Source organism: Heliangelus exortis, chromosome 21, assembly GCF_036169615.1.
Source record: "Heliangelus exortis chromosome 21, bHelExo1.hap1, whole genome shotgun sequence".
Lineage (NCBI taxonomy): Eukaryota > Metazoa > Chordata > Aves > Apodiformes > Trochilidae > Heliangelus > Heliangelus exortis.
The window spans coordinates 9,170,087-9,192,953 of NC_092442.1; the positions used below are offsets into that span (position 1 = coordinate 9,170,087).

The following is a 22,867-nucleotide window of genomic DNA, read 5'->3' on the forward strand; positions in this document are numbered from 1 at the left end:
TTGAACAGCTACCAGTCTGGAAGCCTTGCTGGAATAGCTCCTGGTGCCATTGGCTCATCTTCCTGGTGATAATCATCCTCCAGTGTGACAGTCCCTGCTCTGGGGATGAAACACACAGAGAGCCCAACCAAAATAAGCCCTTCCAGTCCAGGCTGGAGTTCCCAGGGATTTCTTTCCAGTTTGCTTTGTTGTTGTTGTTTCAGTGTTTCAAAAGGCTCGAGTGAGCCGAGCTCCTTGACCTGTTCCTGAGCAGGTGTGAGGAAAGGGCAGGTTTTGTGTGAGAAATGTAAGAAACAGGCAAGTGCTTAATGAACCTGATACCTGGTGGTTTATGATTATTGCCCTAACCCCCTCTGCTGTGCTGTGCTGAAGAACTCTAGGGGAATTTCTTTTGTTTGAATTAAAATCCAGGCACTGAAGGAAATGGCCGGCACTAAACGAGACATGATTAAAATTAATTATTTAACGGGATAACATCGCTCAGACGAGGTAACTCTGGCTCCATTTTCAGCTTCTGAGCCCCGTGTCCTGCTCACACCTCAGCCCCCAAACCCGGGGGGCTATCGAGAGACCCGACCCTGTGTCAGCCGAACCCAGAGCAGCTCCAACCCAACCCGTGTCAGCCGAACCCAGAGCAGCTCCAACCGAACCTCTCGGCGGGGCAGCGGCTGAAGCTCAGCCCGGTGCCTGTTTATTCCCTGATATTTTCCATCCTGCTCTCCCTTCGTCCGCGCCGCTGCCTGACAACCGGAGCAGTTAATACCGAGCCGATGGGCACCTCCGGAGCCGGGTGACAGCCGGAACCCTCCCGAACCGGGTCGAGAGGAGGTTCCGAGACACCGAGACATCGAACTAACGCTCGGCCGTGGATTATCCAGCCTGGGTGGATGCGCTCGGCTCTCGGGGCAGCGCCATGCGGGCTCCGCGGCCGTGCGGGGTGTGCGGGGCTGCCGGGGCGGCCAAATACCGGTGTCCGCGCTGCTCCGCGCTATAGTGAGGGGCGGGACGGGGCGGGACGGGATGGGGAGGCGGTGGGGGAGCGGGGGGATGGGGGACAGCGCGGTTCCGGGACCCGTCCCGGCGTTTCTAACGTTGGTTCTGTCCCCGCAGCTGCTCCGTGCCGTGCTGCAGGACCCACCGGGGTGAGTGAGTGAGTGCGGGGCGGGGGTGCGGGGGGGAACCGGGCTGCCCCCCTGCTAACCCCGTGTGTTCCCGCAGAGCGATGCGCAGCGGAGCCCCAGGGTGCGGTGGTGGCGGTGGCAGCGGACAGGGCCTCCCCCGTCCGGCAGCAGGGAGGTAAGGAACGGGGGGATGGGAGGGATGGATGGCGGCGAGGGGCAGCCCCGCACCCCTCCGCAGCGCTGCTGTGCTCCCGCAGACAGCCCCTGGTCGGTGGAGGACATCCTGACGGCGGATGATGAGCAGGACCGCGTCCCGCTGCAGAAACTCAAGCTGCTGGGTAAGGGGGAGAAGGCAGAAGTCTAACGGGTGGGGTTCGGCAGCCTGGTTCATAAAATCATAGAGACCTTAAAGATCCTTAAGGGACCTTAAACTAAATGGTTCCAACCCCCTGCATGGGCAGGGACACCTCACACCTAGACCACGTTGCTTAAGGCCTCATCTAACAAGGCCCTGGACACTTGCAGGGAAGGGACAGCCTTGGGCAACCTGTGCCTGTGTCTCACCACCCTCAAATTAAAATATTTCTTCCTAATGTCTAACCTGAATTTCCCCTTTTCAAGTTCTAAACCATGAGTTCCTCCTGGAGCACCGCAGTTCACCCCAGGCAAGCACCTAATTGCAGGGCCTTTAAGACTGCAGCCAGGTTGCTGGCCTTTCTCCATGCCTATTAGAAAGTTTATTTTCAAAATAAGGGTGGTCTCAGCTGTGTTTGTAACTGTTTGAGATCAGTGCTGATTTTTGGTTTTTTTTTTTTAAAGGGGAATCAGAAGAACTGCGAGGTTTGCTCCTGAATCCACACCTCAGGGAGCTGCTTCTGACAATTGATCAAGCAGAAGATAAAAGCTCCCTCATGAAGAAGTACATGCAGGAGCCTTTATTTGTTGAGTTTGCAGACTGCTGTTTGGGGATAGTTGAACCTCCAGAGAAGGAGAACATTCTTCCAGAGTGAGCTACTTTGGGAATTCTTTCCTTGAGAATTTTTCTCCATTCAGCAGCACCCCCTCCCACAGGGTGCCCATTCTGTTTCCTCAAGGCTTGGTCGTGCTTTGCTTATGGATGTCAGGGCTCTAATTATCAATTTTGAGTTGGTAAACAGTGTCAGAGTGTTGGACAGGTTTCTGGATGCTAGGAATTAGAGCTGATGTTCTGTAGACTTGTTTTCTGTTGGTACAGGATACTGCCAACCATGGGAAATGTTACTTCCCAGTGACAATTAATATTAAATATATTTGCCTTTGTTTTAATCCCCAAAGTAGTCTGGAATGTTTTTGTTTGCTAAACCTTGTTGTGCATGGTCAGACACCTTGAGAAGGCATTTAACAGTTTTATTTAACAGTGGCATACAGAGAAGAGCTGAACATTTTCAAGACCCATGTAAGCACCAGGGATGGTGTAAAGTACCTCTGATGAGAGCCTGGGCTGCCTGGCAGAGGGAATGGTGCTGGTGAGGGAGCCCTGGAAATGCACTCATTGGGAGAGTTCATGTTTTGGTCCTGAAGATAAAAAGCAAAGAGTCCAGTCTTGCTTTTCCCTGAGACATCTGCTGTTAGTTCAGCTGACTGCTAGGTACCTCCTGGGTCACAGTCAGCAGAGTTAGGGTGTTACTGAACCCTCGTGGTCAGTCAGAGTAACTGTGGTTGTAGCTCCTCACCAGAATCCTGCACGTGTCAGAAATGTTTGCCTGATTTGCTCTTTTTGCAGCCTCTTGCTTCTCCCAGGTAGTGTCAAAAGTGTTCAGTTCAAGTATGTATTGCTTGAAGCACTTGATCTATTTTAATTATGTTCTGTAGGACTGGTATTGCCTCTAATTTGTGCATGAGTGTGAGAGGAGGGATGCTCCCCCTTGCATTCTGATTTTGAATTATATTGTTAAGTACAATGCATCAATGTGGGAAGCTCTGAGGTAGCAGCAGATATGGACGGTGAGTAATTTAAAAGCAGCAGCTTGCAGACAGTCCTTCCCTGAAGGAAAAAGTACCCAGGATGTGCTGATGGATGTGCAGACACCTAGGTGGGAAGCAGTTCTTTTCTGTCCAATAAAATCTGATTAAATCCAGTGATGGAATAGGCATCCCTGTGAGGGCTGACATTTGCATAATGCAGGGGAGACTTCTTACAGTGAAATTTGACAGAGCCCTGGAAGAAGAAGAGGGGGAGAGAGAGGTCAGTTGCTGTTTTTGCCAGATTTTGAGGTAATTTGCTCTTTAAACTGAGTACTGCTTTTAGTAGATAATAGTGGACAGGAATAAGGATAGAGGAAGACCTCCAAAGGAACACAGTTCAGAGAAAAGGGAGCCTGGAGCTTGAGAGCAGATTTCTCTGCTTGATAGCATGAGGTTCCTGCCCTCGTGGCAGCTTAACTGTGCTGCTGACACGAGTGTGAGAGGTTTGCTACCTGTGGGAGAGCTCTGATGGAAGTGATGCCACAGCCAAAGGAGCAGCTTTCCACCTTGTAGCAGTCGCTCTCCTGCAGCACTCTGAGGCATCCGAGCAGGCTCAGGTCTCTCCGAGGTCCCATGACAGTGACAGGAGCAGCAGCCAGGACAAGGCCAAGAGGCCAGAACTGAATTACAGCCTGCAGAGGCCACGCTGCTTCCAGAGAGCAAGGGGCTTTGGCTGGGATCACAGGAGCTCCAGGAGCTGAGGAGAAGGCTTTTTCTTCACCCTCATCCAACTCTGCTGCTGCTAACGCAGCCATTTTTGCCTGATGAAGAGAGAGAACAATATTCTTGAACAAGATTCCCAAACAACTTGGAAAAAAAATTTAAAACTCAAAACTAGGAGCCTAAAAAAGGAGAGCATCTTAAAGAATAGGGCACCCTTTGGGATGTTTTCCCATTTTATGAAGGTGAGGAACAAGTTCCTTCGGCAGTCTCTACGCTGCCACCCTGTAGAAGCAGTTGTACCAGACTGGCATCCTTCTACTCTTGGGAAGATTTTTCTGGAGACTTGATAGACTTGACTTGTTTTGCACAGCTGCTTGACAGAGGCAGATTCTTTCTCAAACACTACAAAGCCTCTTTCACCCAATTTCACTGCTTTCCTCTACCAAGGAACTTACTTTCCATTTCCTCCAGCCCTGCTTGATCACACCCACAGCCCTGCGCAGCCTCTGGAACCGAGTCCTGGCTAACCAGGAACGAACACCTGGAGAGGGAATGGAAAGGAATCTGAGCAGAAAGAATCTCAGAACCTCTTGCACACAATGAAAAAGAGATGGCCCTTCAGCTTTCTCCATGTGCAATTAACATAACCACTCTGGCCACTTCTAATTAGCTGGTGTAACTGGAAATGTCTCTCGTTATACTGTGTTCAGCCACACCCTAACCAGATCACCTGTCTGGATGACAGTTGCAGCCCATCTCTCCTTGGCTACCTTCTTCTCTTTAAATCTTCTCCAGCAGCACTGGATGCAGAATGCCTTCTCATTTAGCACCTCTGCTCTTCTGGCTTCAAGTTGCTCCAGCTGCATTGGAGGTAAGAGCCTGCAGTTAACACTCGGGGACAGAGTTTGTGCACAACTCTTCCCCCCAAGTCTCTTGGTGTTTGACAGAAAACCACGCGCAGGTTCCATTCTCTTAAGACTGCTGGATTAGGCTCCAGCAGTGAGAGCACTTCCTTAGTGCTCATTAGATAACATGTAAAAGGAAAATAGAGGTATCTGGAGGGGGAAAAGAGTGTTGGAGGTGGGGAGGAGTGGACACTTGCACCCCACTGAAGGGGTTCTGTTATGGATACATCCTCCAGCACACAAGCTCTGCAAAAGTGCCTTCAGCTCCTTCACCTCTGTCACAGAGCAGCCACGGCTGTCAGCTGAAGCTCAGGAAAGCTGAAACCTTTACTGGGACTGTGAGGATGCTGGCAGCACCAGAGGGAAGTGCAGCAGCTCCCTGTCTGTTAGCACCAAGGATGCCATTAAACAAAGTGCTTCCGATAGCTGGATTCTGATGGACATTTGATTTGAGTTCAATAAATTGAAGGAAAATGCCCAATTCTGGTCACACTGGCAGAAGTTACCTATCTCCTAAAGCATGCTGACAGTCTGTGCCAGAACCCCCATTACCCAAGCATGCTCCAGAACTCTTAGCCAAGGGAGCAGCCCTCTCACCACAGAGCTGCCCATGAACACTTTGGTTTTGCCGCAGTGCACTGAAGGGGTCCCTGCTCTGTTCCCTGATGGCTCAGCAGCAGCTTGGTCCATAAAAACATTCTGAAGGATCTCCAGGACAACAGAACGGGATGTGTTGTCCTCACCCACCACTGGAGCCCCACCTGGGAACGAGGGATTGAAGAGAAGGTGTCACCAAACTGGGAAATGGGGACCACGTAATTGTCTTTACACTGAGACTTCTTGGACAGCTGGGGTGGGGGTCACAGCTACAAGAAGAGGGGAGGAGGTGATGGCTGAGACATCACTGTCTCTAGCTGAAGGGAAAATGTGAAAAATGTGAGCTTTCACCATGTGCTGGCCACTAGCAAACCAGTGTGGTGAGTTTTAACTAGGATGCAGTTTGGGTCCTCTCTTATCACCTCTGTTATAACCTCTCCATGGGTAAGAAATGTCAGTTTGGGTATTTAAAAAATGTCATTTTGGGTATTTAAGGCAATGAAGTAAACACAGAGGGTTCAGCTGTTCTCACATTGTTTAAAGCATCCTACATGGAAACACTTGGAAGCAACAGCAAAGCAATTAACAAGAGATTCTAGCTGCTCAGTCCTAAAAAAATCTGACTAAATACTTAAAACTCTTGCATTAAATAGCTAAAACTACTGGAAACAAAAAAAAAGCAAGGGATAGACTGAATGTACCGAAAGATGCAGGAACAGAAAACAATTTCTATACAATTCTACAGCTTTCACAGGGCATCAGAAGCAGCTACAGGGACATGAGCTAAGCAGGAGTTTATTGCAGCAATAAGAGGTTATTAAAACCATTTCTGGGACATGGTGAAGAATTTTTTACGTTATGAGGCAAACGGGTTAGCCAGAAAAATCTCTGGAAACAGAGGTGCACTTAATTCAGACCTGTCCTTGAAAGAGATTGTGCTGTTCAAGGCAATGCTGCCTGAGTTTCTGCATGCCCAGTGCTGGAACGTGATGGTCTTTCCCTCCTGGATACTGTTTGCTTTGCTGCTAAAAGTATTTCTAAGGAGATGAGAGCATTTTAAGGTCCTGAAAACAAATACAAGCAATTCTTGCTTACAGGAAGACATCTGGTGACTATGATGCTGTTCCTGGGGCTGGGCTGATAAGGGAACCAAAAGCTTATCCCTGTGTTTAGGAAATTGGTTTGCTCTGTTTGCAGCTTGTTACCTGCTGAAGATAAAAGGGACCAGTGACCTATCACCACCCAGCATTTCAGCTAATGGCTTTATAACCCAGGGAGAAAGATCCAGTGGGTAAGTGATTCCCCAGCCTGTACTTTGTTACTCCATTCCATTTCCACAGGTGAACAGATTTCCAGCCATTTTCCTTATCTGACACAGGCTGGTACTCACTGGTCCTGCTTCCCACATCCCAGTGGGTGCAGACAGGAGTCAGCTGGGAGAGAGAAGGGGGTGGCAGTAACTTGAAATATTAAAAGCAACCACCTGATGAGCTCCTTCTTTCAGGGGTTCACACCAAAGATGTTACCTTGTAGACTGGATTGTGGTTTTTAAAGTCTGTCCTCCCTCTTGCTTAGAGAAAAGAATCACATGCAGGAGTTTGCAAAGGTAGAAGAAGCAGCAGAATCCAGGTTAAGCTGGAAGGTCAGCGTGTGCAGCAAGAAAACCAGGTGGGGAAAAAAAAAAGAAAGGAAAGAGAAGGAGTATAAGCAAAAAGGTAAGTAAGTGGTTTTCAAGTTTATTCTAAAGAACTAGCTCTAAATCAAATTATTATCACGGGGGGAGCCCCAAACACCTCTGTAACTAATTGTTCTGCCCAAAAGGAGCACAGAAAAGAAGCAGTAAGATGAAAGCCTTGCACTTTTAAAAAGAGCCTGATGGAAGTACTGGGCAGATGAGAAACTCAAGTTGGTGGCAGATTAGAAAAATATTGTGAGAATAGTGGTGTCCCCAGTGCTGAATACAGTAATTGTACCTGATCTGTGTGATATCAGATGGGTGCAGTGATAATCTGACTTGATAGGAGAGGAATTTAGATGTACAGAAACATACCTGCTTTCTCAGCAGCATGGTGGTTGCTTTTATCCTGCACTCTGGTTTTATGGGACCCACTGGATTTTCTCAGAATTCCATAGCGCTCGGTGAAGCTCTGGCAAGGGATCCTGACAGACAAGTGCACAGTTAATGCCAGGCAAGAGTCATTCACTCTGTGGTAAATAACCTCTCCTTTGAGGGGGAAAAATGGCAGAATGGTTCCAAAGATCCAGTGTGTGGAACACAAACAGACTGCTGCCTCTGTGGTCACCAACATGCAAAAAAATACAGACTTTGCCCAGCAACAGACAGTGAGTTGTAACAAAGCCTGGGCAGGAACTGTGCTTGTTTTCTGGTAACTGTGAGCTTCACCCCATCAGTGCTGAGCTGTCAGAATGTGACAGCTCAGGCTTTGCTCCCTCCATCCTCTAAAGGTGGTCAGGAAAGCCCAGCTGTGATGAGATGCTCAACTCTGAGATGAGCCCTCTTAGATAAACACCATTTATAACTTCACTGCTGAAAATCTTCCTGTGAAGTCACATTCAAACTGAGTTTTAGTACACTACAGTCCACATCAAAACATCTTTTCCCCAGCTCCTCAGGCTGGGAAGGTACAGTGAGCTCTCAGATCAGGGGTGGGTTAAACTTTGGTAGTATTTGGTGTATTTTTAGGAATCCCATTGTGTTGAACACAGGTTGTGCCAGCACTTGTTGCTCTGCTGTTACTGCAGGCAGGCACTTGCTGAACGAGCTGAGCTGCAGTACCCAAAACACTGAAGACCAGCCCAGATTTGTGACAGGTCTTTTTGTCTTCAAAACATGAGAGAGGTGCTCAAATAAACTTCAACCAGTGAGCAGAATTCTTCAGGTTGCTTAGAAAAAAAATCAGTAGTTTTGTGGTGTGAAACAGACTACAAAATACTTGGATTTCCTGCATCTCAGCTTTCCTGAATAACCATTTATTGCTGGAGAAATGGATTATGGAAGATGTTGCTCCAGAACTTCAGACTTACCTAACAGGGAATCCTGCTGCACTGATGCTGATGGCTTCAACTATTCCACAGGCCTGAAGCTGGCTGAGAACCTGAGGCAGAAGTGGGGATGGTTTGGGTGACCAGAGTCTCATTCTCAGCAGCCACACCACAGCCATGCTGGAGCTGGGATGGGCTGGAGAGGGAGGAGAAAGGGGAAAAGCTGCTGCTGCTGCTGCTTTGAGTGACAGCCAGAGCAGGGTCCCAGCAGTGCTGGCACAGAGGGACAGTCCTTGTGTGTCCCCTCCTGTGGCACCCACACTGACTGAACACAGCAGAACAAGGAAACCCAGTTTCAATGTAACTTGCATGCAACTACAAATTCTCTGAGTGTTTAAAATGAATGCAGCACCACTCCAGCTGCTTGTTTTTACATCAGATGAGGCTCTCTAGTCCAGGTCTCTCTAGAGCTTTGGCTGCTCTGCTCCCAGAGACCTGCAAAGTTTTGTTATGAGAATTCATCATGAAGATATCTGTGTGATCAGAGCTGTCAGGTCATCTCATTTAAGGGCTGGAAGGGCAGCACCCCAAATAACCCAGAAGCACTCTAGAAAGGGAATGTCTCATGCAGCAACAAGGAAGCTGCAGCAGGCAGAACTCTGTGGCTGCTTGCTCTGTACTGGACAAGCATCCTCAGTGACTCTGGAAGGAATGTTTAGCTTGGAAGCTCCAAAGGAGAAAAAGCTATTTCAAAACTAACTGTGAAACAAGCTTTGCACATAACTGAAGCCCATAAGAGCCCCACCACCTCCAGGAAGGTTCTCACTGACTCAGTGAGGAAAGGCTTTGGAAAAATTACCTCTTCTCTTTTAAAAGTCCTGGCCTTGCAGTCAGCGTTGGGTTTGATGCACCGGATGTAATGGGGTGTGGTGCTGGTCAGAATCTGCAGGAGATGCTCAAGGGAACTCTGCAGAAAACCAGACACAGGTTTAATTAGGGACTCCCCCTCCACAGGCAGCTCAGCTCATCAGTGGTCTTCCAGAAAAACTGTGAACTTGTTTTTTGCAAGGATGGCTTTAGAGGCTCAGGATTAGGAGAGCTCTTCTCTAAAGACAACTCGAGCTAAGAATTCACTCTCTGGATGCCTCTGGCAAATTGTGGATGGTGAATTCTGGAAGTTTCCAAAATGATAGCAGGGCCATCAGTTGAGGCAAACCCCTCAAGGGAAACGTAGGAAGAAGCCTCAAAAAAAGCAGATGCCCAACTGGTAAAGGTAAAATTGGAGTGAGTTAAAATCCAGAGAATCTCAGGAGTCTGAAGCTATTTCTGTTTTACAGCTGTTTCATTTTAATAACCTTCACTCATCTTGGTCCAACTGCTGGTTTCTCATCCAATTAGGAAGGTGGCAGCAGAAATCAAACACTTGACTAGGATGTACCTTGAACTTTGACACCACTGTAACAACAGCAGCTCTGCTCTGAGTTTTGATGTCGTTTTGGTTCCTTTCTGTCGCAGGAAATAATTTTTGAAGCAAAGGGTCCTTAGAATTCTGCAAGACATGGACCAGCTCTGGTGGAATGGGGTCCTGCAAACACAAACGTGACTCCTTAGTGGTCGGGTTTAGGCAGAATCCTCCCACCTTGGAAAATGACTAAAAATTCCACATATACAGCTGGAATCTTTCTTCTGATGCCAGCTTTGATTTAACCAAACTGTAGTTTCAAACTTAACTACAGGAGTTAATGAGGTTCAGGAAAGGAAAACAATGTCTGGGTGAACATTTCCCAAACCTAATGTGCCACAGCTCCTTTTCTGCAAACACTTACCTTGTTTTTCTCCACCATTGCTGCCAGCTGATAGCAGACTTTGCCAGCATAGTGTGAGATAATGAAGTTAGGCTTCTTACTAAACTTGTTTCGACTTAAGCACTGATTGTTAGACAGAGCTTTCTCAATCCTGGTCTGGAAGAGGTCAGGGTTGGAGGATCTGTTCAGGCGGCACTCCTGCACAACAGGGGAGACAGAATGGCAGCTTCTCAGATTTGCCATAAACCACTGTCTTTAAAAGCTAATTAACATGATTAACACTGCAAATTAACATGATCACCATTTTACTTTTGAGGTTGCTTTGAGTATGCAAGCCCTGAGATACTGCGAGGGAAAAAAAAAAAATTAAAAAAAGACCAAAAACCAAGTAACTGAGGCTTCACGGTTGAATCAGAACATCCTGGAGGAAAAAAGGAAGAAACAACATCACAATTATTCTGAAATATAAGCTCTGCAGAAAATTTATAACTGACAGGCTTCCTACTAATTAGTGTTGGTGGTTTCTTTGGTGGCACGGGACAGAAGGCAGAAGCCTTAGGGGTTTAGAGCCACACTTACCTCATTCAGCAAAGAAAAAATGCTGAGAGGATTCCCCTCTATCAGGTCCAGGCAGTGCTGGTTGTCCTGGTAGTTGATGAAGGACCAGTGCAGGCCTTCAGCTGCATATTCCTCCTGAAATGAGAGAGAAAACAGTTATGCTGCAGCAGAAGGCAGAGTTCAAACAACTGTGTTTGCCTTTCTGCAGGTTGATGCAGCCACTGTTTAACAAGTTCATCCCAGGCTCAGGCTGCTCATCCACAGCTCAGCTCGTGTTCAGTGGCAATCTTGAGGAAAAAACAAAACAAATGAGGCTTTTCTACCCCAGGTAGCTTTTGAGTTTGTAGCAGCAGATCCTGCTGGAACAATTTGTTTAAGTATTTGGGAACCTCAGATTTATCAGAGAGGGCTGATTTACAGAGTAAACAGAGGCCACAGTCACACCAAGCCTCTGCTGGGTTTTGCCCTGAAGGTCAAGGAATGTGCAGAACTCCTTCCTTAGGCTGGGACATAACCCCAACCCAACCACTGTGTTCCAGAACCAGAACCAAAACCTGATCTGAAAGGAAGTGAAGACAGTGGTTGAAATAATTTGTATGATAATACAAAATAATAATAATTCTGGTGAATTGCAGAAGCAACTGTCAGGAGTGTTTAACAAGCACAAGCTCTGGCCAGTTATTTTGAAGTCTCCTCCCAAAAGCTGGCTCAGCACTGCCACTAATGGCATTTAAGTGGCTTGGGACACAGCCAGATCAAGAGAGGTGAGAGGGCAGGCAGCAGGCAGGAGGGGGACTATAAACAGAGGTCATGAATCAGTTTCAAGTGAAATAATTGTGTGCTTGAACTTGGTTTCCATTTTCCCTGACCATTAACCCCTGGCTTACTGGTGAAGGCAGCAGGAAACAAACAGACTGGGCATCTGAAAGCACAAATTACAGTCACAGAGACACTTATCTCCTCAATAAATTGATTAAATTATGCCATGAGGCAGAATGTGCCATAAAATAATATCCCAGATTCCAGTTAATGGCAAAGAGCAGTGTGGTAATGTGTGTGTCACGTGGAGGAATTCAGTGAGGACTGAAGTGCATCTCTTAGAGCAGCAGCCCAGGCCTGGCAGGGACCCTGTGGCAACCTGAGCACTCAGATGAACTGGAATTAGCAGTGCCTGACCAGCTGGGCAAGGGACTGCAATGGATTTAGTGTGGTGCAAATACCTCTCCTGTGAAACCACACAACTCCTCTAGCTCCTCCTCCAAAAATAAAAGCTGACAGGTGGTGTCTTTTTGTCTCTAAAGGTACCAGCATGACAAATGGGTTTGTGAAGCTGTTCTCCTGCAGCAGAAGACCCACGTACCATGTGGGGATCATGTTCAGGTTACAAGGTTCTGTGCTCTCTGTCTTCACACCAGATTCAAGCCTAGAAGCTCCCCACCCATTCAGGTATTTTACAGTTTATTTCCAGTACCAAGGAGAGAAAACTGTCTCCTTCCACAGCCACAACAATTCATGCCCCACACTCCCCTCCTCAAAAAGCAAACTTTACTCACATCCCTCTGATATCTGTGGCATCAGTTACTCAACTGCAGGTTGCAATCTGACCAGGAGCACATAAACACAATTGAAAAGACAGAAGATGCTGTTATCAGATATTTAAGATTCAGTCCTGGTGGGGTGTTACCTGTTGTGCCTTCAGGTAGTGTGCTACAAAGTGCTGCTGCAGTTTCTCATTGGCATAGTTAATACAAAGCTGCTCCAGGTTGTTTTCAGGGAAGGCTTCAAACCCATAAACATCCAACAACCCTGAGAGGAACACAAGAGGACAGTGTGCCCTTTGGTCTAGGAGCAACTCAGGGGACTTAAATTTCCTCAGTTAAACCCAGGGATGGGTGAGCCATACCTATGAAGCTGGTCCAGACTGATGGATCTCCATAGATGCTTTCATTTATCACCAAAACAAGCCATTCAAACAGCCTGCAGGGAAACAAGAAGAAAGCCAGGGAAAATAAATAAATCCCTCTGGCCTCCCTATTCCCTCCCATGGATTAGCAGAGCTGCCTGTGTCCTTACTTAGCATAGATGACTTTGGCCAGGCAGTCCCTCCTGGTCTCACACTCAGCCCTGGAACATGGCTTCTTGAAGACTTGTTGTTGTTTTCCAGCAGTTATTGTACGAATTCTTAAGGATTCCAGTAGTTCCTCAACAGGTATCTTCAGCAAATCTCCAGTGGTCTTCACAAAATCTTGTTCAGGGAAAAAAAAACCAAACAACACTGCAAGGTTATCTGGAGCATCAGCTGAGTGCAGCCCCTGCGAAGTTATGGAAGGTCCAGAGATGATAAAAGAAAAATGACACTTCCATAAAGTCACCAACTTAAGTGTGGCTTTTGGAGCTTTTTTTGCCCAGATTTGGGAGAATGTTTTACAAGAACAGCCTCTTAATTTGGATCTGCAGTCCCCTGAGAACTGCAGGTACTCTCCTTCAAATGAAACAACACTGAGCCTGAAGTTTGCCAAAGCAGGCATTTTAGAGACTACTTTCTAGCTATGTCTGCACATCTGTTTTTTGAGCAGAGACCTGTAATCCAGGCAGAGAATGTCAAGCAGCCATGACCAGGAAAAAAACACAGATTTTTGGGATGGTAAAAAATGTAATCCCTTCATTAGAGGAATGAGGATACTGTGTACCCATATAGGATGGATATTGTCTCTCAGAGCAAGGGAGCATTTGTTGGAAGTACTGAACAAAACCGTGGTTAAATTTGTACCTTGATAGTCTCCTGTCAAGCAGAAAAGTGTAGAAATCCTTTCTATTAGGTACCTGCACCAAGACTCTAGAGCATGAGGTGCTTGTTGCCTCACCTTTGGCTTTGTCTTCTAGTTCACAAGGCTGAGATTCATCCACTGGATTAGAGAACTCCATGTTCCCAAGATGGAGAAGGCCTGACAGTACCTGAAATAAAATCACTCCTTGAAGTTTCCTAAAACAGAGCTCCAGTCCCAGGCAGTATCCTCAGCTTTCCCTTAACCACACCAGCAGGACAAGGCAAAACATTTCTGCTCAAAACCAAAACCAAGTAGATTCCAAGCTTCTACTTTAATTCCTAAAGCTCCCAGCTGCCAGCTTTGCAGCCTGGTGTGTAACTGCAGGCCCCCCAGTCAGGAGTACCAAACCCCCCACTCTCTGTCCCTTGATACAGATTTACTTCTGCAGCAATCCCACACTGCAACAACATTCCAAACAGCAGGAGCAGCCCCAGGGTGACCGTGCTTTGTGTCTGACCTTGAAAATATTGTTCTGCGTGGAGCTGTCAATGCCCAAGTGAAACATTGCATCTCTGGTCACCTCGAAGCAGTCCTCTGAAAAGCCAAACAGGTGCTGTTTAAAAAAAAAAAGCCATGCACACAGCCACAGGCAAGCAGGACACCACAACACCACCAATTTAGCATTGCCAAAGGAGAGCAAGGGAGCCAAATGGTTTTTTGGTAGATCCCAGACTACAAGCTGGAGAACCAAGTCATTGACTGAGCCCTGTGGGGCTCTGAAGTTAGGCAGCAAGTTGCTAAAGAACATCCCAAGAGCAGGAAATTTTTAAACAAAGACACAGAGAGAGATGCAAATTCCCTAAGTCAGAAACCACTGCTTTCACCCTAGTGGAAACTCAACTGAAAAAAAATTACATCAGTGCAGGTGGTTTTGTAAAATGTCTGCTGCTGGCTGACCAACCTGGGTATGGGATTTACCAGGGCAGACCCATTTCTGCCTGACTTCCTTCCAGCTGTTATTGAGGGGCAGTTTGTCAGACTAATTAATCTTTACCATCTAAATCTCTTTCAGAATTTGGCAGCCAGCGGTAGTCAGCCCCATCTGGGAGGTTCCACTCCAGCCTCTCCTCAGCAGTGGCACCTTTTGTGATCTGGAGACAGAGAACAAGGTAACAACTGAATTCACAACTCACAGCAGTGAAGAATAATGCACTGGGAGCATGATTTAATTGTGGAAGCATGGCAGACAGGAAAACTTAAATATTAAAAGCTGTAACTGTGCTAAATCTGGTGGTTTCGTCCCCACTGTTTGTCAGAAATATCCAGCAAAATTAACTGAAGGCAAACCTGATAAAAAATATGGAAGTTTCTTTCATTGGGGGCCTGATAGGCAACTCTGGTCTTCTCCAAAAGGAAAGTCTGAATGGAAGCACTACGCAGATGGTGGAATCTAGAAGGGAAGGGAAAAAAAGCAAAGATTTCAACAAAACTTCCTCACAGAATCTGACAGAGGTGTCGTGTTGTTATGATACCAACTGACTATGAATGCTTGGCAGTTTCCCTTCAGTTTTGTGCAAGTTTAATGTTGTATTTTAATCAGAGTTCTCAACTGCATCTCTGGTTTCCCATTGCTCTCTTTTACACATCAGGCTGAGAGCATGCAGGAGAAATACAAAGATGTAACAATAATGTAAGCTGCCAGCAAACCAAAATACCTTCTAATGACAGGTAAAATATTCTGTGGTAGACTTCAGAAATAGGTTTGTAAGAACTCAGAGGGAATAGGCAAGGTTTTCCCATGGCACTTCTTACCTGTCCAGCTGGAGCTGGATGTACTTCCCAAAGCGGCTGCTGTTGTTGTTCCTCAGGGTGCAGGCATTTCCTGTGGGACACAGCACCATCACCATGGCTCCACACACAGATATTTATAAACAGCTCCAGTATTTGGAGAGGTTTTCTTTTAAGGAGAGCTCCTGGACTTGTGTGTCAGCAAAGAAAATTCCCACAGTTGTCACTACTTCTCCTTGCTATTAAAAACCCCCCGTTTACCAAATGCTTCCATGACAGGGTTGGAATCCAGCACTCTCTTCTCTATCCTCTCCACAGCTCCATTGCCTTTTGGAGAGATCACTGGAGCAGCAACAGAAGCATAAAATTTCATAAGGCAGCGAGATGTCCAGGTCTGCAAGAGAGAGGCTTGACAATAGGTCTTTGTTTTCCCCACTTGATTAGTTGTGGCAGTCAGTGGAACAGCAGCAGCTTCTGCAGACACATCAGCTGGCCAGGATGCTGAGCAGAGTCACCCTGTCAGCTTTATAGCTCCAGTGCAGGGGGAATTTTCTGAATTTTTCTGTTTACATGCCACAGACACATCTTTAAATGCTACTGCAGTGGGGGTGCTCTGCTGAAAAGCAGCCTGACCAGGATGCAGCCACCAGGAAGCTCAGTGAGACTCCACAGCCAATATCATAAGGTCAACTGAATATAAATGGACTTGGAGTTGTTAACATTCAGCAAATGATTTTGTTCTCAGGCTTAAAGGCATCCTCAGTATCTTGCTGAACAAGGATGACCCATTCCAAAAAGGCCTAGGGTAGGAACTGAACTCTTCTGTTGCCTCTATGTATCCCACAGGGAATGCTGAGCTCCACACTCACTCCCTGTCAGACTAAGCTGAGATGTTAATTCCAGTCCAATTCCTGCTGAATGATTCAAACCCATCCCTCCCAGAAATTCCAGATGTCACCTGCAGAGCAGCTCTGTTCAGCAGAGTCTGCTTGACTGCAGCAATCACTTGATGCTTTACACGTATTTCAGGAGAGCTGTGCTGGAGCAGAGTGGCCACATGAGCCAGAAGTGGGTTTTTAATTCCTCTTTGCTTTTCCACTGAGATCCCAGGCACTGGAGATCACCATTAAATCTCAAAACTTAATGACAGCAAAATCTCTCCTTACCTTCCCAGCACCACTTTCTCCACTAACAATTATAGACTGGTTTGTGGGGTCTATCTGGCTGTGGATGTTTCTGTAGGTTTGTTCAGCCACTGCAAAGATGTGAGGTTTTAAATCCTGGCAGTAAAAGAGAAGATTCATATTTCAGACAGATAATAATTACAGAGTTCAGCAGCAGTGGACAGCAAAGGTCTTCTCACATTTATCTGAAAGCACTACTGCTCTTTGAACAGAACTCATATTTAATTAAAAATGAGTGTTGTCCTTTAGGATTATTTTGTTAATATGGATTTTGAAGAACTGGACACCTGGGTTCTGTGGAAGGACAGGTACTTCAAACATAAGGATTACCTGAGGGTGAAGTGCAAGGTGATAATCTCTCATAAGCTCAGGTGAGTAGAGGCAGGAGATAGGCTGAAAAGGATTTAAAGCCACCAGGCTGCAGCCAGCATTTGTATAAAACAAGTTTGCTGCATATCTTGCTTGAAGACATTTCAGAACTGAAAGACACAACCTGTTAGCACCTTGGGAAAAGTGATTCTGACTCTTCCTGTTTGTAACATAAATCTTCAGCTTTGTTACCTATTAGGTTTAACAGAGAATGAGGTGATCAAGAGAGTGCTGTGGGGCTACTACACATAACAATGTCTTGAGGAGTTGCTCTTAATTTTGAAAATCTTAAGGGATCTGCTGACTGTTCCATTCAATACATCCTCAGGTTTCACACTGTCAGTCCTGGGAAGAAAATCTGTTCACCTGCAGAACAAGAGAGGCAAGAACTCCCTGTCTGCAGCAGGAACAGGCCTTGGCTTCTCTTAGCTGGAACATCTTTAAAAATTTGAGGAATTTACTTTTCCAATCCAATTTCATGGACATATTTTGAATCTAAGTCAGAGCCATGCAGGAGTCCCTCAGTAACCATCAGCTCTGGCTACCAAAACCAACAATGGAAATGCCCAGAGATCAGCATGGCTAAAATTAAAGTATTTCTTTTAAATATTCATTTCGACCAAGCCAAATAAGACTTGCTAAGGATTGAACAGGATTTAATAGGTTTTGAATTTTAATTACTGTATACATGACACTGTTAATGTGATGACAGCAGTAACTACCATATGCCAGTAGCCACCAGGGCAAGTGCCTCCTCAGGAGCTGCTGCCCTGGCTGGCTGCCTACCTGTTGCAGTTGTCACTGGATTAACTTTTGTGAGGTCATCAAAAAGGTGAAGTTTCTCTTCATCCCTGAGGAATGCTCTGACTTCTTCTTCCAGTGATTCACTGAGATCATTCTGGATGACAGACTCTTCTTTTTCTCCATTTTCCTGAAAAGCAGGAGAGATCAGCTCACCAAAAGCACACACTGCAGCCAGGGGAGAGAAGCAGTGGTGTTCTAAGAGCTGGGGTGCATCAGGTGAGGATTTGTCCCCTCTGAATCACTGGAGTATTTAAATCTGAGCCTCTGGGCTCCCATGTCCTTGACACGAGTTGGAAGGACACACTTGTTGTACAAACGTAATGGAAAACTTAGCCAGAAAAGAGGTTTCAGGTCCTCTTTGTCATTTCTGGAGGAAAAGGGAGAGGGGCTGTGAGGGAAAATGAAAATGGGGAAAATACATAAGTCCTGATTTTTGCTTTCTGAATATTTCCCTTCTCCTTAACAGAAATTCCTTCAGAGTAACCCTATGAATTTGTGTCTAGTAGCATAAATCTGCAATTCTTTACAAGGTAACCAAGTCAGTGAGCAGCATCACCTTGGTAATACAGAAAAAGTGTTAATTTCAGTGAGCAGCATTCTCACTACCTGAGAATGCTCATTATGCTATGCTCATTAATAGAAACATAATAAACATTCTGCAAAACCCCATTAGCACACTTCTTACAAAAATGAAAGCTACAATAATGAGTACACTTAGGAGTGTGATGATCTTTTGCAGACAGCATAAGCAGCTCATTTCCAGTAATACAAAATTTTACACAGGAAAGGAAAAAAACAAAAAGGTCAGCATCACCCCAGCTGAGGTGGTGGTGGCTTAGCCAAAAGAAAAACCCTTTCACAGCACAACCCCTTTGATATTTGCACTGCACAGTGCATGTGTCCATTAATTTTACTGGGAAATTACCCTCAGGGATGTGGTTGCTCCATGCATTAACACCTGCCCCGTTAAAGCTGAAGGCATAACACAGCTCAAAGCCACAGTTAAATAGGTCCAGACAATTAATGAAGTAGGGGTGAAAAAAAAAACCAACACATTAGGAGTTACCTAATCTTGACTGCATGGATCCAAGCCAAGAATTCTTTTCTGGCAATAAAATTTTATTAGCATGCACAATTCCTGGTTTTCTTTTTACCTGTTTTGGCATCTTGTCCAGCTCTGTGGATGGACTTGCTGGGGAAAGCCTTTACTCTTAGGTCTCTCATTCAAGTCAGACTGAAGAACCCTTAAAATATATATATAAAAAAATTAAACACCCTGCTTGTGCTATCAGAGTAACAGTCATACACCCTTCTCTCCCCCCCCCCGGTAAATGAAGCTTATTCTGAGGAAATAATGTATTTTTCCTTACTTCAGGAATAAAATACTTTGCTTCTCTTGAATTATAAAGAAAGGCTTCTTGGTTGCAACCAGATTGCAACATTGGTTTTGTTAAATTCCTCCTGTTAGGACAGGTTGGTGGGTCTGACAGCACTGGAGTTTTTGGGCTTGGAAAAGGAGCGACTTGGAGGAGTTTTGTGTTGCAACAGAAACAGGATACACTTGCTTGGTGTCCTCCTCCTTTTTCCTCTAAAAATCAGTGGAAGCCAACCCGAGGTGAGTCAGGCTCACCCTTGGCATTCCTGTGATGAATCCAGTCACACAGCCAGGAAGAATCCTCTCCTCTTTCTGCTGTTACCTCTTCTGCTGTTACCCCTGCCCTGCCCTTGCCTTCCCTTCCTTTCCCTGTCCTTCCCTTCCCCTTATCTTTTCTCTTCTCTCCCTTTTCTCTCTTCTCTCATCACTTTTCCTTTTTCTCTTCTTCTTTCCCTTTTCCCTTTTCTTTTTTTCTCTTCTCTCTTCTTTTTCCTTTTCTCTTCTCTCTTTTCCTTTTTCTCTTCTCCTTTCCCTTTTCCCTTTTCTTTTTTTCTCTTCTCTCTTCTTTTTCCTTTTCTCTTCTCTCTTTTCCTTTTTCTCTTCTCCTTTCCCTTTTCCCTTTTTTCTCTTTTCATTTTTCTCTTCTCTCATGTCTTTTCCTTTTTCTCTTCTTTTCCCTTTTCTCCCTTTTCTCTTCTCCTTTCCCTTTTCCCTTTTTTTTTTCTCTTCTCTTCTCTTTTTCCTTTTCTCTCATGTCTTTTCCTTTTTCTCTTCTCTTTTCCCTTTTCTCCATTCCCTTTTCCCTTTTCTTTTTTCCTCTTCTCTCTTCTCTTTTTCCTTTTCTTTCTCTTCTCTTCTCTTCTCTTCTCTCCTCTCTACACCCTTTTCTCCTCCCTTTTCCCTCCTCCCTCTTCCCTTTTCTCTCTCCCCCCCATTCCACTCTCCTCACACCCACACCCCAGGAGCTGAAGCACCGCTCTCCCTGCACACACAGCCCCCCCAAACCCCTCTCTGCCTCCCGCGGAGCTGCTGACAGCTGCCAGGAGACTTCTTTGTGCCCGGTCCCACCTCCTCCCCAGCGGACAGAGCTTCCCTCAGTCCCCGGGGCTGCAGCCAGGGCACACCCGGCCTTCTCCGGGCCCCAAGGTCGCTCCGGGGAAGCAGCTCCCTCACGGGGGTGGCGGGCGGGCGATCCCCGCGCTGTGCCCGGGCAAGGGCAGGGCAGAACTGGGCAGGGGAGAACACACTCACCGCGGGCCGGGACAGAGGGCAAGCGCTCGGGAAGCGCCCGGGAGGCGTGTGGGAAGCTCTTGGGAAGCGCTCGGGAAGCGCGGGCCGGGACGGAGGAGGCGGAGGCTGAGGCGGGGTCTGAGGAAAGCGGTGACGAATCGGCCGCTCCGGAAGCGCAAAGTGCTTCCCGCGCTGGCGAAAGTGCGGGCGGGGAGCGGGGAGGTGTTTACCTGCGGCGGTTTCGCCCCGGGCCGTGAGCCTTCCCGGGTTCGGCGGGTCCGGTACCGCCGGAGTCAGCACTTAACCGGCACCAGGGACCTCCGGAGACACCGCAGGGGACGGCAGCGTTGGAATGCGGGTTTTTTCCTCCCGGTACCGCGCCGCGGAGGGTTGGGATTGCCCTAGGAGCGGCTGCCCGGGCCGGGAGAGCGAGTTCGGGTACCGAACCCGGTCCTGGCGCTACCGGCACCGCGGGCTATGGAAAGGAAGCTGCAACTTTGACTAATGAATGATTTTAACATCGAACAGACTCTCTCGAAACAGGTCCCCCGGGCAGAGAGCAGAGCCCGGCTGGGCTGCGGGGAAAGGCGTTTCCATGGCAACCGGGGAGCTGGCGGCTGCGGGACCCTCATTAGCGTCACGTTTGTACATTCCCCGTTAATTACGGGACAGCGGAGCTGGCTGGGAGCATCCTGCAGGCTCGGGAGCGGGGTGCTAGGTGTATAGCTGGATGGCTGCGGGCAGCTGTGGAGGTTTTAATGAACGAGTACATAAGATTTATTTATTTCTACGGAGTTCTGAGACCCCTAAAACTCAGTGTGCTTCCCACTTGTGTCTCCCGAGGGAAGAAGAATGTCCCAAAAACACCTGAAAGAAGCTTTTGTCAGCAATTTAAATGGCACCAGCCTGCTGGAAATCTCCCTGGGCTTGTCCCTGCCACCTCTCTGCCTGCTTTGCAGGGGGCTCCTCTTGATTCTGTATCACCTGCACGCCGGGAAGCCTTTAACCTCCAGGAGACACAGCCTGCTGCTGGACTTCCTTGTGCTGGTGTCTCCTCTCCTCTTCTCCTGCACAGTCCTGTCCCCAGTCCTCCCTGCTGTGCCAGCTCTCCTCGCAGCCTCCTGTGCCGGAATATTCTCCAAAATCTACAGCCAAAGGAAACCCCAGAGCAGAGTGCCTTTTAGGCAAATGGTGAAAGACTTCCAGAAGACGTACTTGGATGCAGAATACATCCCAGCAATAACTGTGTTCCGTGTCTATCTCAATGTTCTGACATCCATCAGCATCCTAGCCGTGGATTTCCCGCAGTACCCGAGGCGATACGCCAAAACCGAGACCTACGGAACAGGAGTCATGGATCTGGGGGTTGGAGCTTTTATTTTTGGCAATGCCATCGTCTGTCCCGAGGTCAGACAAAAATCTGGTGCCACACAACTGAAATTCTCCCAGCTGGCCAGGCAGTTGTTCTCTGTCTGGCCCTTGCTGCTCCTTGGTGTCGGGCGCTTGCTTAGCGTTAAATCCCTCGATTATCACGAGCACACTTCAGAGTATGGAGTGCACTGGAATTTTTTCTTTACCTTAGCATTTGTGAGGCTGGCAGCATCCCTACTTTTGGCCATGTTTCCAAAAAACAAGTCGTGGCTCGTTGCTCTCAGTCTGGCTGTGCTTTACCAGCTGGCTCTTGACTCCACCTCTCTGAAGCTCTTCCTCCTGCAGGGGAGCGATGGCAGAGGCACTCGGGTTGGCTTCTTAAACGCCAACAGGGAAGGTTTGCTCTCTCTTTTTGGCTACCTGGCCATATATATGGCAAGTGTCCAGGTGGGCCTGTGGCTGCTGAGGTGCAAAAGCTCAGTCAGAGGCTGGGTTGAAGCAGGGGGTTCCCTGCTGCTCACTGTTCTCCTGCTCTTTGCCTGTCTGCGGGCGGTGCAGGCGGCGGTGGAGCCCGTGTCCCGCCGCACGGCCAACCTCTCCTACTGCCTCTGGGTGCTCGCTCACTCCCTGACTTTTTTTGTCTGGTTTCTGGGCACTGACCTGCTCTTGGTGTTCACCAAGCTCCTGGTGAAGGGCTCCAGCCTGCCCTGCTGCTGGGAGGTTGTAAAACCCCCTTCTTGCAAGCAGGAGGGGGAGGCGGTGCCCCTGGGGAGGCAAGGCAGGCCGGAGCAGATGTGCCTGATTAGTGCTATTAATAAAAACCAGTTATTATTTTTCTTGCTAGCAAATGTTATGACTGGTGCTGTGAATATGCTGGTAGATACAATCCACAGCCAGAGTGCATTTACATTATGTGTACTACATTTGTATATGTTTCTTAACTGTTTGATTATGTATATATTGCACGCCAAAAATATAGTATTAAAGTTCTGGTGAGTGCACGCTGTGCACTGGTGAGTGGGCTAGCTGAGCTTGCCTGTAGTTGAATAATGGTTATTTTATTAGAAAAATCATTTTTTTCCTTGTACATATTGCAGGTTTTTCGTGTAGCATAGCTTTTTATGACTTACTGTTGATTAGTTTGTTTTTAATGGTTTGTTCTACTAAATGATACACTTCGTGCTGGTTCCTACTGGAGTTGTTACCCATTTTCCTGAAAATTTCATGTTTGAGATGATTTGCTGGATCCTCTGCTGCTCCTATGAACACTCAGGCAGAAGAATAATGTATTCAGATAGTGAACTGTGTTCAGACCCAGCTGC

The 22,867-nt window shown here is 47.1% G+C and overlaps 3 protein-coding genes across 4 annotated transcripts; 2 read left to right on the forward strand and 1 right to left on the reverse strand.

The window, feature by feature from the left end:
- The first annotated feature begins 564 nt into the window (after window positions 1-564).
- ZNHIT3 (zinc finger HIT-type containing 3) lies at window positions 565-2,434 on the forward strand. Its single transcript, XM_071765153.1, has 5 exons — window positions 565-993; window positions 1,111-1,142; window positions 1,219-1,296; window positions 1,379-1,459; window positions 1,941-2,434. Exons 1-5 carry the CDS (start codon window positions 914-916, stop codon window positions 2,129-2,131), a joined length of 462 nt encoding a protein of 153 aa, XP_071621254.1. The 5' UTR covers window positions 565-913; the 3' UTR covers window positions 2,132-2,434.
- Window positions 2,435-2,486: 52 nt separating this feature from the next.
- On the reverse strand, window positions 2,487-20,404 carry MYO19 (myosin XIX). 2 transcript variants are annotated; one of them, XM_071765122.1, is made up of 25 exons: window positions 20,196-20,404; window positions 18,724-18,813; window positions 17,552-17,696; window positions 16,727-16,875; window positions 16,379-16,492; window positions 15,474-15,606; window positions 15,237-15,306; window positions 14,772-14,874; window positions 14,479-14,575; window positions 13,942-14,018; window positions 13,521-13,611; window positions 12,730-12,901; window positions 12,560-12,633; window positions 12,341-12,462; window positions 10,678-10,791; window positions 10,120-10,296; window positions 9,732-9,878; window positions 9,153-9,260; window positions 8,336-8,406; window positions 7,341-7,450; window positions 5,291-5,454; window positions 4,519-4,648; window positions 4,244-4,329; window positions 3,578-3,886; window positions 2,487-3,318 (listed from the first exon to the last, which is right to left on the reverse strand). In XM_071765122.1, exons 2-25 carry the CDS (start codon window positions 18,733-18,735, stop codon window positions 3,190-3,192), a joined length of 2,904 nt encoding a protein of 967 aa, XP_071621223.1. In that variant the 5' UTR covers window positions 18,736-18,813; window positions 20,196-20,404; the 3' UTR covers window positions 2,487-3,189. The 2 variants fall into 2 exon arrangements, 1 of the variants encoding a protein (XP_071621223.1); XR_011730082.1 differs by lacking the exons at window positions 2,487-3,318; window positions 3,578-3,886; window positions 4,244-4,329; window positions 4,519-4,648 and adding an exon at window positions 6,817-6,925 and having other exon boundaries at window positions 5,424-5,454.
- Window positions 20,405-21,026: 622 nt separating this feature from the next.
- PIGW (phosphatidylinositol glycan anchor biosynthesis class W) lies at window positions 21,027-22,546 on the forward strand. The gene has a single exon (XM_071765144.1). It carries the CDS (start codon window positions 21,027-21,029, stop codon window positions 22,539-22,541), a length of 1,515 nt encoding a protein of 504 aa, XP_071621245.1. The 3' UTR covers window positions 22,542-22,546.
- The last annotated feature ends 321 nt before the right edge of the window (window positions 22,547-22,867 follow it).